General features: G+C 35.2%; 1 protein-coding gene across 3 annotated transcripts in view; it reads left to right on the top strand.

The window, feature by feature from the left end:
• The window catches only part of LOC150091130 (mitochondrial intermediate peptidase), a 323,378-nt gene that overhangs the window by 152,091 nt on the left and 157,612 nt on the right, over nt 1–13,675 (top strand). For all 3 annotated transcript variants that reach the window (XM_090382168.1, XM_090382159.1, XM_090382176.1), the window contains exon 10: nt 6,763–6,916. In XM_090382168.1, the coding sequence (XP_090238294.1) occupies nt 6,763–6,916 (154 nt within the window). The remainder of the gene's footprint in view (nt 1–6,762; nt 6,917–13,675) is intronic.

Here is a 13,675-nt window from a genome sequence, read left to right as displayed (position 1 = left end):
GCTGGACAGTGCAGTGTTGAGTCAGTTTGGTGTGATATAAGCATTGGGAGATCAAAATTGAGAGTAGGAGTGTGCTATAGGCCTAATGACTCTGATGAGTATAATAAGAAACTGTACAGGGAAATAGAGTGGGCCAGTAAATCAAAGATTCTTATAATGGGGGATTTTAATTTCCTAGATATTGACTGGAATTTGTGGGTTGGTCACTCACACACTAGCAAGGCTTTTGTGGATTTATTGGATGATTGTTTTTTACATCAGCATGTTCGGGAGGCAACTAGAGGGAGGAATACTCTTGATTTGATTATCAGCAGTGATTCTTCATGCATTAAGAATCTGCAGATAAATGAACCACTAGGTGGCAGTGATCACAGTGTGCTGAAGTGGGATTTACTCAAAGAGGTAACTACCATTGGGGGTAAAGGGAGGGGTTACTGCTTCCGTAAAGGCGACTACGATGGACTGAGACAGTATTTAAATTCTATACAGTGGGACCAACTGATGATGTTACCAACGGCAAATTCAAAATGGGAAGCATTCAAAGAATTAATCTTGGAAGCTACTAGGCTTTACATACCAACTAAGAAATATTGTTCAAGGTTTAGGCCAAAATGGATGTCAGATGAACTAATGAGGCATATGGCAGAGAAGAAAAATGCATGGGATACTTACAAATTAACACATTACACAGAAGCCTATGATAGATACAAGTTGATATGCAACCAAGTTACAAAGGAGGTTAGGCAGGCGAAGGCAGATTACGAGAAATCCTTGGCAAGGGATGCAAAGAAAAACAGCAAAGAGTTCTTTACTTATGTAAACTCTACAAGGAAGGGGATGAATCAGATTGGCCCACTTGATATTGATGCTGCATAAGCTTGCTTTCTTGCATCAAATGCCTCTACTAATGCTAATGCTAATGTTTCTACTGTTGATGATCCTGCTCAGATAGCTGACAAACTGAATGAGAATTTTCCATCTACATTCACACATGAGGAATTCTGTATGGAGGTGGATGACAGAGGTTTGTTAAATGATTTTATAATAACTAAGAGTAAAGTGGAGGAGAAAAAATTTTCGAACTTAAACATAAGAAAGGCACCTGGTGAATAGGATCTATCCAGTCATATTAAAGGAGGCAGCAAAGGAAGTAAGCAAACCTTTAGCCTTAATTATGGTTACGTGGGACCTCCCTTGAGTCCTTAGACTTAGGGAGGTCTGACGTAACCATGGGCTGGAGATGGGCATATGTATATACATATGCACATCTCCAGTGCATATGCTCCAGATACATATGAAACTAGTAATTACTGACCTGTTAGTTTGACTTCAGTTCTGGGGAAAATAATGGAGTCAATAGTGAAAGAAGCATTGCAGGATCATCTAGGCAAGACTGCGGTAATAGTTTAGACACAGCATGGGTTTGTTAAAGAGAGGTCTTGTCTAACCAATTTGATTCAATACTGTGATGTGGTCACAAAGGAACTGAATGCCAAAAATAATTTTGATATAATATATTTGGATTTCAGGAAAGCTTTTGCTACTGTTGTACATTGTACAAATTGGACTACTATACAAATTGGAGTGTTATGGCATTAAAGACAAGTTGCTACTTTGGATAAAGTATTGCAGTTGAGTGGGAGAAGACAGTGGTAATCAATGGAAACTGCTCTTCGTGGACTAATGTTATTAGTGGAGAACCCAGGATTCAGTGTTGGGCCCATTCTTGTTTTGTATATTTATCAATGCTATTGATTAAGGTATATCAGGCTTATTATTAAAGTTTGCAGATTATACAAAGGTTGGCAGGGTTGTTAATGTAATGACAGTATGCTGCTGCAACAGAATCTAGAAAAGTCAGGCAGGTGGGCTGAGAAGTGGCAACTGAAGTTTAACATTGACAAATGCAAAGTATTGCATATGGGTTGCAGTTATCCCAAAGAAATGTAAGAACTGTGTGGTACTGCAATCAGGATAGTGGAGAATGAAAAAGACCTGGGGTAGTTATGCAGTCAAATATGAAGATTTCTGAGCAGTGCAGAAAGGATGCCAGAGGAGGTCAGTGGTATATGGGAATATTTGCTAGCAGGGATAAGGAGGTGATTATCCCTTTGTATAAGGCAATGGTGAGACCACACCTTAAGTACTGCATACAAGTCTGGAGGCCTCATTTTAGAAAGGATGTGGAGTTGCTAGAATGAGTACAGAGAAGGGCAAGATTGAGGGTAACAAAAGGTTGCTCTTGCTTATAAATGCTTAAGTTCTGAAAATTGCAGCATCTGGACAGGTCATCTGTGTCTGTATTATAAGAAAAACATCCAATGTGCTAGAAAACATATGAAGTGTTCTGAACCGTGCGGACAGGCTACCAGAGCAAGTCTTGTCTTGTCAATGAAATACAGAAAATTTGGGCAGGGATAAGGTGGTGATTATCCCCTTGTATAAGAGAATGGTCAGGCTTCAACTTGAGTATTGCATACAGGTCTGGAGGCCTCATTTTAGGAAGGATGTAGAGTTGATGGAATGAGTACAGAGAAGGGCAACAAGATTGGTGAAGGAAACAGAGGGGTGCTTTACCAAGAAAGCCTTAAGTTTTGCACATTGCAGCTTCTGGTGAATAGGCACCTGCAATGTGATCTGATTTAGGTGTATAAGTTCTTGAATGGCTTGAGTAAGCTCAATGGTATTCTCCCTCTTTCTCAGATTACACACCTGAGGGGCATAATTTCAAATTGAGGAAAGACAGTTGTAGAATAGATGTGCTGAAATATGCCTTTAGCTAGCACGTAGTTGATTGTTGAAACAAACTTCCATCTGTCAGTGTAGAAGTCGTTAGCTTAAATAAATTCAAGGGAGAACTGGACAATCATTTGTAGTGAATGGAATGGTGAAATGTGAAGTGGTTTTTTTTTTTTCCTTCTTTGCTGATGCTAAATAAACTTGATTTCTTGCATCATATACCTCTTCTAATGCTAATGTTACTTAGTGTACAGACTTAAGAAAAGTTTTCCTTGTGTTCTACATAATTTTTTATTTAAGTTGGGAAATGCTGTGTGAAATGGTTAAATGTCAACTTTTTTTTATTATTCACCAGTTTGTTACATGCTCTACTATTCTATAGTCTTGCTATTTAAGCCAAATCTTAATTTTGACCTAGAGAAAAATGAAATAAAGAACCATTCAGTAATCAGTTTACTTACTTTACATTATTATATTTTTATATTCCAGTACTTGATTGAATTTTTCTCAACATTTAAATTTCGCTTATATAAGTAGTTTGCTTCAGAACTATACCATTTATAAATGAAAATGGACTTAAGTTTGGACTCATTTAGAAAATCGTTATTTGACTAAAACTTTGTGTTCCTTCTGTTGGGCCCATAAAAGAATCATGTTACTATAAAAGAATCAAAAAAAAAACAGCTGGAAAAAATGCAAGTTCACTTTTTGGAATCCTTGATTTACCAGACTGAAATTGCAGTTTGGAGCAGTAAGTGGGAAAAATATTTGAATAATGCATTGTTTACCTTTTGTCTCTGTTGGTAGAAACATTGGATTGTTGCTATCAAGCAAAATCAAATTCTAATTCAGCAGATTCTAATAGCTTCTGAATGCACTCCTTTAAGAAAAAATAATAAAAAAAAAATGCTGCTGACAATCTAATATAAACTGCAGTAAACATTGATTTAGTTTTTCAGGTTGTGTTCAGGAAATGGTAGTACTGTAAGTATGCCAACAGATTGGGAAAACAAATCTGATGTCCTCTGATGCACCTACTTCAACATAAAATTCCATTTCATTCCAACATTGGACCGAAGTAGAATTTTATTGTTTTCATGAAGCACTAATTTTAATGAAATATGGACAAACCATCCCAAAATCCTGGTACAAAGCAGTTTTTATTTATTTATATTATTCCTATTTTATTTCTTTGAGAAGAAATGTACTGAAGTATATATATTAATTTATAAAAGTATGTATATTCATAGCTAAATTTTAGATCAAATTTGTTTATTGCATTTGTTCTAGAACCTGGGCAGTGTGTGAAATTTATAAAAAAAAAATTAAGGGACTCAAGGTATAAAGGTTTGGCAATCTCTGGTTTAAATGATCAATTACTTTCATAACTCATTCTTTAAAATTATAAAAGTAAACATCAAATATAAAGCATTTTGACATCATTAGTATAATTGTATAATTATTGTTGTCATGATAAAAATGTTTTTTGGATCAATTGAGGCATTGTCTGTGTCATTCATAAAAAACATAGAAACAGCAGATACAAATTCATTCGCATGGCATGTTGGTCAAAAATAGGAATCAGCGTAATTGTTATTATCAACAACCACATCAATTTTCCTCTGTGGTTATTCAACTTAATACAGTTACCCTAAATTTCTGTGAGTCATGGAATTTTTTCATGGAATTTTTTCTTTTTGAATTAATTCCTTTATGTATTGCCTGTATTGGAGTAAGTCTCTCAGGTGTGGTATCCTATCCTACTGCTATGGGACAAATTAAGACTATATAAAAAATACAGAAATCTTTTATTAGATTCCTGTTATTTAAGTCTAATTTAATATATGAGGATAAACCTTACTTAGACTGGTGCAAACATTTTGGTCTCATAATGCTTTTTGCAAGATGAGCTGCTGTATTTAAGCATGTTCAACAGATTTCTTGTAGGGCTTGCAGATGCTCCAGAACTTCTGAGTATTAACTTTAGTTGCCCAGCTAGACCGTTGAGAAATCATAATTTATGTCGTACCAATTTTATTTAAACTGCCCATCTTGATCACTACTACACTTGAATAGGGTCTCTCTAAAGTTAAATAATTGTAGTACAGTAGAACGTCGGTTATCCGAAACGTCAGTTATCTGGAATAATTTGAAAGGCTGATCTTCCTTCTTTTTTTTTTTATTAACAGTAGTACATTAAGCACCAGTTATAGGGGTCACGTTTGCAAATTGAATTTTGATTATAATAAGCGAAATTGAGTACAAACAAAAAATTGATTGTACAAACAAAAAACCCAATAAATCGAAAACTGCAAATTGTTTTGTGGTTGTGACCTCTAGAATTCTGTGTGACCTTCAGAAAAGTGCTGTAGAAAATTATCACACTACTGGGTTTTCTCGGAAACCATGAGTGAATTTCAGATTAGTTTAGCTCCAGATTTGGTAAGAATAATATCGGCTGAAGCTGCGTGATTTATTATTTTTCTTAGTTTTTTTTACAGTAAAATGTGAATGAAAAGAAAATGCATAGTTTCAACATTGCAACAAAAAACGGAAATTATTAATAGAATTAGAAAAGGTGAAAATTTAGGCAATCTCTCCAAAGAGTTTAATGTGGGGACTTCATCAATTTACAACATCAAGAATATTTCCAATGCTATAACAGAATTTGTGTCGATTATGGATAGTGAAGGAGGATCAAGCAGAAAAAAGATGATGTTGAAACCTGAAAATGCCGCTTTAGAGAGCACTTTATTTATGGTTTCTTCAGAAGCGAAGTTTAGGTGAACCAGTGTCTGGCCCAATATTGTGTGAAAAAGCATTGGATTTTAATCAAATTAAGAGGTAATGAAGATTTTAAGGCAAGCACAGAAAAATTTTAAACTGAGACTGTATACCTGAACTAGATATTCAAGGTGAGAAACTTTTTGCAGATGACTTGGCAGCGGTGTCCTTTAAAAGTAAGTTTGCTTCAGTTAAGCAAATTATGAGAAAGAAAAGTTTATAATGTTGATGTAAATGAGACGGACTTATTATGGAAAGCATAACCGAGAAAAACCCTAGCCACTAAAAGAGAAATGCCTGCACCAGTTTTAAGATGAGAAAATAGCGAGTTACAATTGCTATGTGTGCAAATGTCATTGGAACGCACAGATTGTCCATGCTCATTATCGGTAAGTCAAAAAAACAGAGAGCATTAAAGTCTTTCTAATTTTCCTGTTTTCTATAAAAATCATAAAGATGCCTGAGATTAGTTTATAATTTTTTTATTTAATTAGTCATAATTATTTAATTTAATAAAGAAGGATTAAATTTATTTAATCTTACTGGAAAAATATCTGGAAAATTTTCCGGTTCGATTATCCGGAAAAATTTGTCTATCTGGAAGAGGTCTGACATCAATTATTCTAGGTAACTGTCGTTCTACTGTATAGTTATATTTTGTGACAATAACCAGTTTAAAAAAGTTTAAACTTCATTATTCTACTTAATCATCTGTTCATCTAACATTGACCTAGCATAAATTTTTTTTTGTTTTAACTGTTTTCAAGTTTGAGTGGCAGGGAGAATCAATTGTCATATTTAATAAAAAAAAAAAATAAAAAAAATTAAAATAAATAAATCATTGGCCATTAGAATAGGTGTCACACTCTTGTTTGTTGATCAATTAAACATTGTCTATCGGTGTTCTCATTTTTTTTTTTTAATATTTATATATCTTTTCTTAATAGAAATACTAGTTTAATTGTTGTTAAAGAATGTAAAACTTCTGACTTTAATCAAAACAGGGTTTTTTCCCTTTTTGACTATTGGTATTATGTAATAATATTTGTCAATTTATATTTAACATATGGTAATGATTACAACTTGTAGTGTGTAATTTATATTTTTATTAATAAAAATGTTCTGTATTTTTTGAGATATAGTACCTTTTGATGCATAAAGTCTCAAAAGGTTTGTTGCATTAGTTTTGAATTGAATTTTTTTAAAATTTTATTTAATATGTAATTTTTTCCCTTACAGGTTTCGTGTAAGAAGCAGTGATTTTTGTCCCTACTTTTCATTGGGTGTTTGCATGGATGGCCTGAATTATTTGTTTCAGTCTTTGTATGGTGTAACGCTTCAGGTCCAGAAAGTAAAACCAGGAGAAGTTTGGCATACAGAGGTTGTAAAATTGGTAAGATTTTTTTTATAGGATCATCTATAAAATATGTAGCAGTTTAAAGTATTTTTGAAGTGTATGGTGCTGTGAACAAAGGATAAAGTACTGCATTGTTATAGGCAGTATATATCATCGTCAAATTTTTCAGTTAAGTTAATGGTTTATAGTGTCTGCAAGAGAAAGTACAGTAAGACCCCCATATCTCCGGGGGATATGTCCTAAAACCTACTGTGGATGGCTGAAACCGCAGATATAAGTGAACACCTGCTGACCCCATATATAACGTGATTTTCTTGTACATGCAATGAAGTTTTAATTGATAAATTAAACAAACAGTAAGACATTACCAACATTAAATATGGTAATAATAAAATACATCAGACTCTCGATTTATCGGGATTGGATTAACCGGGGAGCGGATTTACTGGAACACTTCAAGACTCCAAATAAAAAAATAAATAAATAAAAAAATCAACCAGAAATCATAAAATTCAAGTAATAACTAGAATAGGTATAAACAGATATTTTGCAAGTCGTAAATAAGTGACAAGGACCGGCATTATAAGTCGTCATTGAGAGATTAGTGTACCAATTATCTTGCAACCCCTGCTGTCTTCACACCTGCCACTCAAAACAAAAAAAAAAAAAAAAAAAAAAAGAGACCAAATGTTTAGTTTGATTTAGTGCGTCATGTCGATTGTTGTGTTCCGTTGCACCAGAAAAGGACAAATTTTGTTTTGTAATTTGTCAGGGATGTCGGAAATTTTTTTTTTTTTTTTTTTTTTATATATAGTAACTATTTTTTATTTATTTATTATTTATTTTTTTTTTTTGTATAGAAATCGCGAAAATGATGGGCAAACACAAGAGTTGTCTTTCAAATTAAACAAAAACCTGAAATTATTCAAAAGTTTGAAAACAGTGCATCCGTTAAATCTCTAAAGAACATATCTCATAATGTTGGTGATGAAACCATATGCTACATTGTAAAAAATAAAGGGAAGCATCATATTGGACACACGAGTAGTATATGCTAAGTTGTTTTTTTTTCCATGGTTAACCGTGGGTAACTGAATCAGTGGATACGGGGACGCAACTGTAATTGGAAAGTAAAACACTTCCAAAATTAATCATAGAGATTACAGACTGCTAAATTTTCTTTTTAAGAGAACATTATTCTCTTTCCATTTAATGCTATCATTGTTGAAGTATTTGTGGAAGTTTGTAGTATAATTTTTATTTTCTTTATATACAGTGTAAGAATATAGATTTTAATTTATCTGATATATACAGACCACTTAGTTGAATAAGAAATATTCAACCTATAATCTGGCAATCAGTTAATGACTGCTTTTCATTTTTTAACAAACTTAGTTAATCATGACTTTTTTTACTATAATTTCTCTCTTCTAATATTTTTTACTCCTTAACTGCTTAGAATACCAGATGATTTCTATTAAAAAAAAAACAAAAAAAAAAAAACAATCAAATTACGTGATATGTAGCAATAGCTAATTACACTAATCAAATTACTAATCAGATAGCTAATCAAATTACACGATATGTAGTGGTAGCTCTCTGTTTTTGGGTCCTCTAGTGGAGCCTAATACAAGAAAGTAATTTAATAATTCAGTTGATTGATAATTAATGAGAAAATAGTTGAATGAGAAAAGTATGAATGTTCCAAATAAATAGAAATTAATTAATGGTATGGAAAAACTTGTATGTCTGAAGCGATTGGTAAAAAATTATAACCAGTTTATGAATTTTTACCAATCACTTCAGACATTGGTCTCTTTTGTCAAGAGCTATAGTATAATGCCAAAATGTTATTGTAGTATATTTTAAGTACTTCAGTTATTTGAAGAGTTAACCTAGTGTTAAATTTTTTGAATATTGTAATTATGCAAGATAGATTAAAATAGTATATTTTAATACTATCCAATGCAGTGTTTCTTCTCATATTTAAATAAAGCTCTCAGTTGTTCCCAAAGTTGTTTTCTACCTCCAGAAGTCATTGCTATACTAATTATTTGTTGCAGTATTGAGCATGGCACCCCCGATGGCATTCTCCACCTTGGTATGATGGGAGAGCTTGTGTGTCCCAATGACCCAAAGGCTAAGTCAGCAGTAGCTTAGTTACTGGTAGAGCCTCCCAAGCCAGACAGGTCAAAGGGTAGGGGCTAGACTAAGAGAGATACCCTGGTCCTCCAGGTTGCTGCAATGGGCTAGCTCCTCGTTCAGCGCAAAAAATACACAAATGCTAAACAACCTACAAGTGAAAATGAAAACAGACTGCACTTTCGGAAATGACTCAACAAATATAAAAGGACAATGATTTTGGGATGCTGGAATATTCAAGGTCTTTCAACTAAAAGAAACTTACTTCCGGATGAACTGCAAAAATTCAATTTAGACATCGTTGTGTTATCAGAGACAAAGAAAAAAGGATGTCGAGAGGAAATAATGGGAGAATACTACCATTTTTGGAGTGGAGTCGATAAGAGTGAAAGAGCAAGAGCAGGAGTTTCTATTGCTGTTAAAAAGAAATTGAGACATAACATCAAAAACTGGCAATTTATTAATGAAAGAATGATCTCATTGGAATTGACAATGTATGGGAGAGAAATATGTATTTTGGGAATATATGCCCCAACTAATGACATGGCTGATACCTTGAAGGATGAATTTTGGGAGGATCTGGGAGAACTAATAGAAACTAATCTCCAAGAACAAAGAGATTTTTAATGGGGGATTTCAATGCAAGAGTAGGAACTGAACAAAATAGCAAAGTTGTTGGAAGATTCGGAGAGAAAGAGAGGAATGACAACGGAGATAGACTATTCAATCTTTGTGAACAGTTTGACTTTAGAATAAACAACACATTTTTCCAACACAAGAATATTTATAAATATACGTGGTCACAGGAGACAAGACAAATTAGATCAGTTATAGATTACATTATTTCAAAACATTCAGGGACATATGTATTGAAAGATGTCAGAGTTTATAGAGAAACCAAATGTGGATCTGACCATTTTCTTGTTAAAACAACACTGAGGTGGAACTGGATTAAGAAAATAAGCGTGGACAATCAACAATGCAGTGAAGGAGAAATGCTACAAGTGGATCAATTTAACGTTGAACTACTTCAAGACAACAGCATTAGAAACAACTTCACCCAGAGAATTGGATGCTGCAATTAATATAGAGTTAACCCCGGGGGCTCACATCTGGTGAGTATGGCTTGGCACACCCAGGGTCCCGAGATGGATATCATCATTCCTCTCTTTCTTGGTGATTCCCTTCTACATTTGATTCTCTCTCTCTCTCTCTCTCAGGGTAACTCGGGAACTTTTTCTTTTCCCTGGTGCAGTATTAAGCCTCAGGCTTCCTTGCATCATATAATAATAAAATGTAATATTGAAGAAATCTACAAAAATTTTTAAAAAATATTTAAAAAAAAATAGCCCATGAAATACTAGGCAAAAAGAAGAGCCAAGGACCAAAAAAGACCTGGATTTTTTATTTTATTTATTTTTTTTATGTGAATCCCAAAGACGAGAGGTATTAGAACCTATTGTACTTAGTACCGTGCTTGGGTTGGAGGTTGAGAAGACGAAAGAAGATATTTGTTGACATTGGACTTGAACTTCTGTAGATTTTAATTTTCAGGAAATACGTATGAAGGAAGGTTGTTCCATAAAACGGCAGTTGAATGAATAAATGCGGAAGATGAAAAGTTGGTTCTGTGGGTTTGAAGTTGGACAGTAAATGGATGTTTGCTGGTGGCGGCACGTGTACAGACTGTTTTGAAAGAGAGAGAGCTGGAATTATAGAAGCCAGTTCAGAACAGTGCCCATGGAAGTACCTGTAGAAGAGGCATGCAGCAGAAACAGTATGTCTATGAGAAAGCGAGTGGAGAGACTCTTAGAGATGAATCATTAATTAACCTAACTGCCCTCTTCTCAATGGAATCAAGAAGCCTGAGAGAGGTTTTGGGGGCACCACCCCCAGATGTGGGAACAATATTCCATGGCAGGATGGGTTTGCGATTTATACAGAGTGAGCAGCTGTTTGGAAGAAAAGTAACACCGAGAGCGAAAGAGAAAACCAAGTTTTTTTAGATGCAGAGGAAGCAATATTTGTAATGTGCTTGTGCCAAGAGAGATTAGAAGTCAGGGTAATCCCCAAAAGAGATATATCATTTTGCCTAGAAATCGGAGTGTCACTAAAGATAAGCATAGGAACAAAAGAATCCTTTTTGTGAGATGTAAGACAAGACTGAGTTTTAGAAGGGTTGAAATCAACTAAATTGTCTTTGCCCCACTGGAGAATTACCCGAAGATCGGCATTTAAGGAATTGGTAGCAGCTTTTCGAGAAGTTGAAGCTGATTGAGCAGGACAAGGTTTCTCAAAATGGAAAGTGGAATGCAATGCACTGTCATTGGCAAAACTATGGATAGGATTTCCAGTCAATGGAAGAAGTTCATTAATATACAAGAGGTAAAGAGTGGGGGAAAGAACTGAACCTTGGGGGACACCGGCATTAGTGGAGAAGTTAGAAGACAGAGAGCCATCTACCATCACCCTCAGTGAGCGATCAGAGAGAAAACTGGATAACCAATTACTAAAAACAGTTGGCAAACCATAAGGTGGAAGCTTGTTTAGAAGACCTTTATGCCAAACATGATCAAAAGCCTTTGAGATGTGAAGACTAACTTGACAACGTGTTTCACCGAACCTTTCCATTGAATTAGCCCATAAATGGGTAACATAAGCCAGAATATCATCAGTGGATAGACACTCACAGAATCCATACTGGCGATTGTTGATCAGACGGAAGGTTTCTAGGTAGTTTAAGAGTTGTGTTAATTGATTTCTCCATTGCTTTAGAAAGAGTAGAAGTAATTGCAATGGGACGATAATTGGATGGGAGGGATTTGTCATCCTTTTTAGGAACTGGCTGGATATGAGCAAATTTCCAAGCAGAAGGAAAAACACCTTTGGAATAAGAAAATGAAAAAAAGCGGCAAAGAATAGGAGTAATTCAGGAGCACAGGTTTTGAGAACATGTGGAGAAATACCATCAGGACCTGGAGCTTTCTTAGCATCAAGATTCATCAAAATCCTTCTGATATCCTTTTGATGGAAGACCACAGGAGGCATTGAATGCAGCGTGTTGGGAATCGTGGGAGGTGTTTTACCAAGATCATTAATACATGAGCTGGAAGAAAAATGGGATACCAGCAGGTCAGCTTTATCCTTGGCTGAAGTGACAACAGAACCATCTGGTTTGGACAGAGGTAGGAGCAGAGATGGGCAAAAGTTGCGGCCAATAGCTTTGGCAAGAGACCAGAATGCTCGGCTACCATTAGGGCAAGAAGCAAGTTTTCTACTCTTAGCCTGTTCAAACTCTAGTTTGGACTGATTAATAACTTTGTTACAATTGTTGCAAGCTTTGGTGTAGGCAGAAAATGAAACTGAAAAATTAGAAACAAGCCAATTACGATATGCAACATTCTTCTCTTGAACAGCCTTAGCACATTTATTGGAAAACCAAGGTTTAGATAAAGGATGAGATTTTAAAGTGGAGTGTGGGATAAAGGATTCCATTCCTGCAAGAATAATTTCACTGACACGATCTGAGCAAATGTTGACATCAGAAGTTTTGAATCAGTAATCCGACCATGGAAAAGGAGTCTGGCAGGTCATCCCATTTTGCATTCTTGTAATGCCAAACAACACGAGGTTGGGAATAGCCATGAGATAAAGGTTCCATTGGAGAAGAGACAATCACCAAGTTGTGATCTGAAGTGCCTAAAGGAGCTCTCACTTCAACCGTGTACTTAGAAGGGTTGTTTGTGAGAAAAAGATCAAGCGTATTGGCTGTATGATTAGGATTGTCCGGTATTCTTGTAGGTAAATGAACAATCTGTGCTAGGTCATTAGTAATTGCAAAAGCCTCAACATCTCCTCGACCTGCTGGGTTGGTGTGACTAGAAAATGGAAGCTAGCTGGAGTTGTGAACATTAAAATCACCAAGGAAAATTACCTCACTGTTAGGAAAGTTGGACTGGAGAAAGTCAAGTTGCAATGAGAGGAAGTCAAAGAGCTCCAAGTGATTAGTGGAGTTGGGAGAACGGTAGAGACAAGAGATGAATTTGACACAATGAGGTACAGGGAATATCAGAACGGACATATGCACAAGTACCACCTTTGAGGTGAAAGGAATCATACAGCGAATAATTTGGGCATCTGAGATGAGCAGTCGTTGAATCAACTGATAACTGAGATTCTGTCAGAAAAAGTACATGGGGTTTTGCAGACTGCAAGTGGAAATGGACATCGTTGAGATTAGAATTGAGACTACGTATATTTGTGAAATGAATTAGGAAGTGCTTGGAAGGTTTAGATAATTTTTCAGATAAGCTTGCTCTATTAGTTTGACAATTCATGGTGTATTCAATAGTAAGAAAAAGTAGGTGGGACATGCTGTATGAAGTAATGAAATTTTTGGATATGGCGTACACGTGGTAAGAATATACCCAGATCCTTGACATAATGTGGCCTCGACAATGCTCCCCGCATACACACTACTTGGACTCCCTCCAGTCACTATCTGGCAGAGTAGAGGTAGCAAGATTATACACTAGTTGAGGGTCCGAGTGCCAAGCGTTTCCGTGGCCAAGCGATTCTCGTGCGATTGAAAAGTGTTTTTCTCTAAACGACTAGGTTCTCTTTTGTTTTCTCCCTTGCTTATTAAACTTTTCC

This window comes from Mastigoproctus giganteus, chromosome 1 (genome assembly GCF_048544385.1).
Source record: "Mastigoproctus giganteus isolate SK-2022 chromosome 1, ASM4854438v1, whole genome shotgun sequence".
Classification (NCBI taxonomy): domain Eukaryota; kingdom Metazoa; phylum Arthropoda; class Arachnida; order Uropygi; family Thelyphonidae; genus Mastigoproctus; species Mastigoproctus giganteus.
The sequence above is the reverse complement of the archived record's forward strand: the minus strand, read 5'-3'. Positions and strand labels throughout refer to the sequence as shown.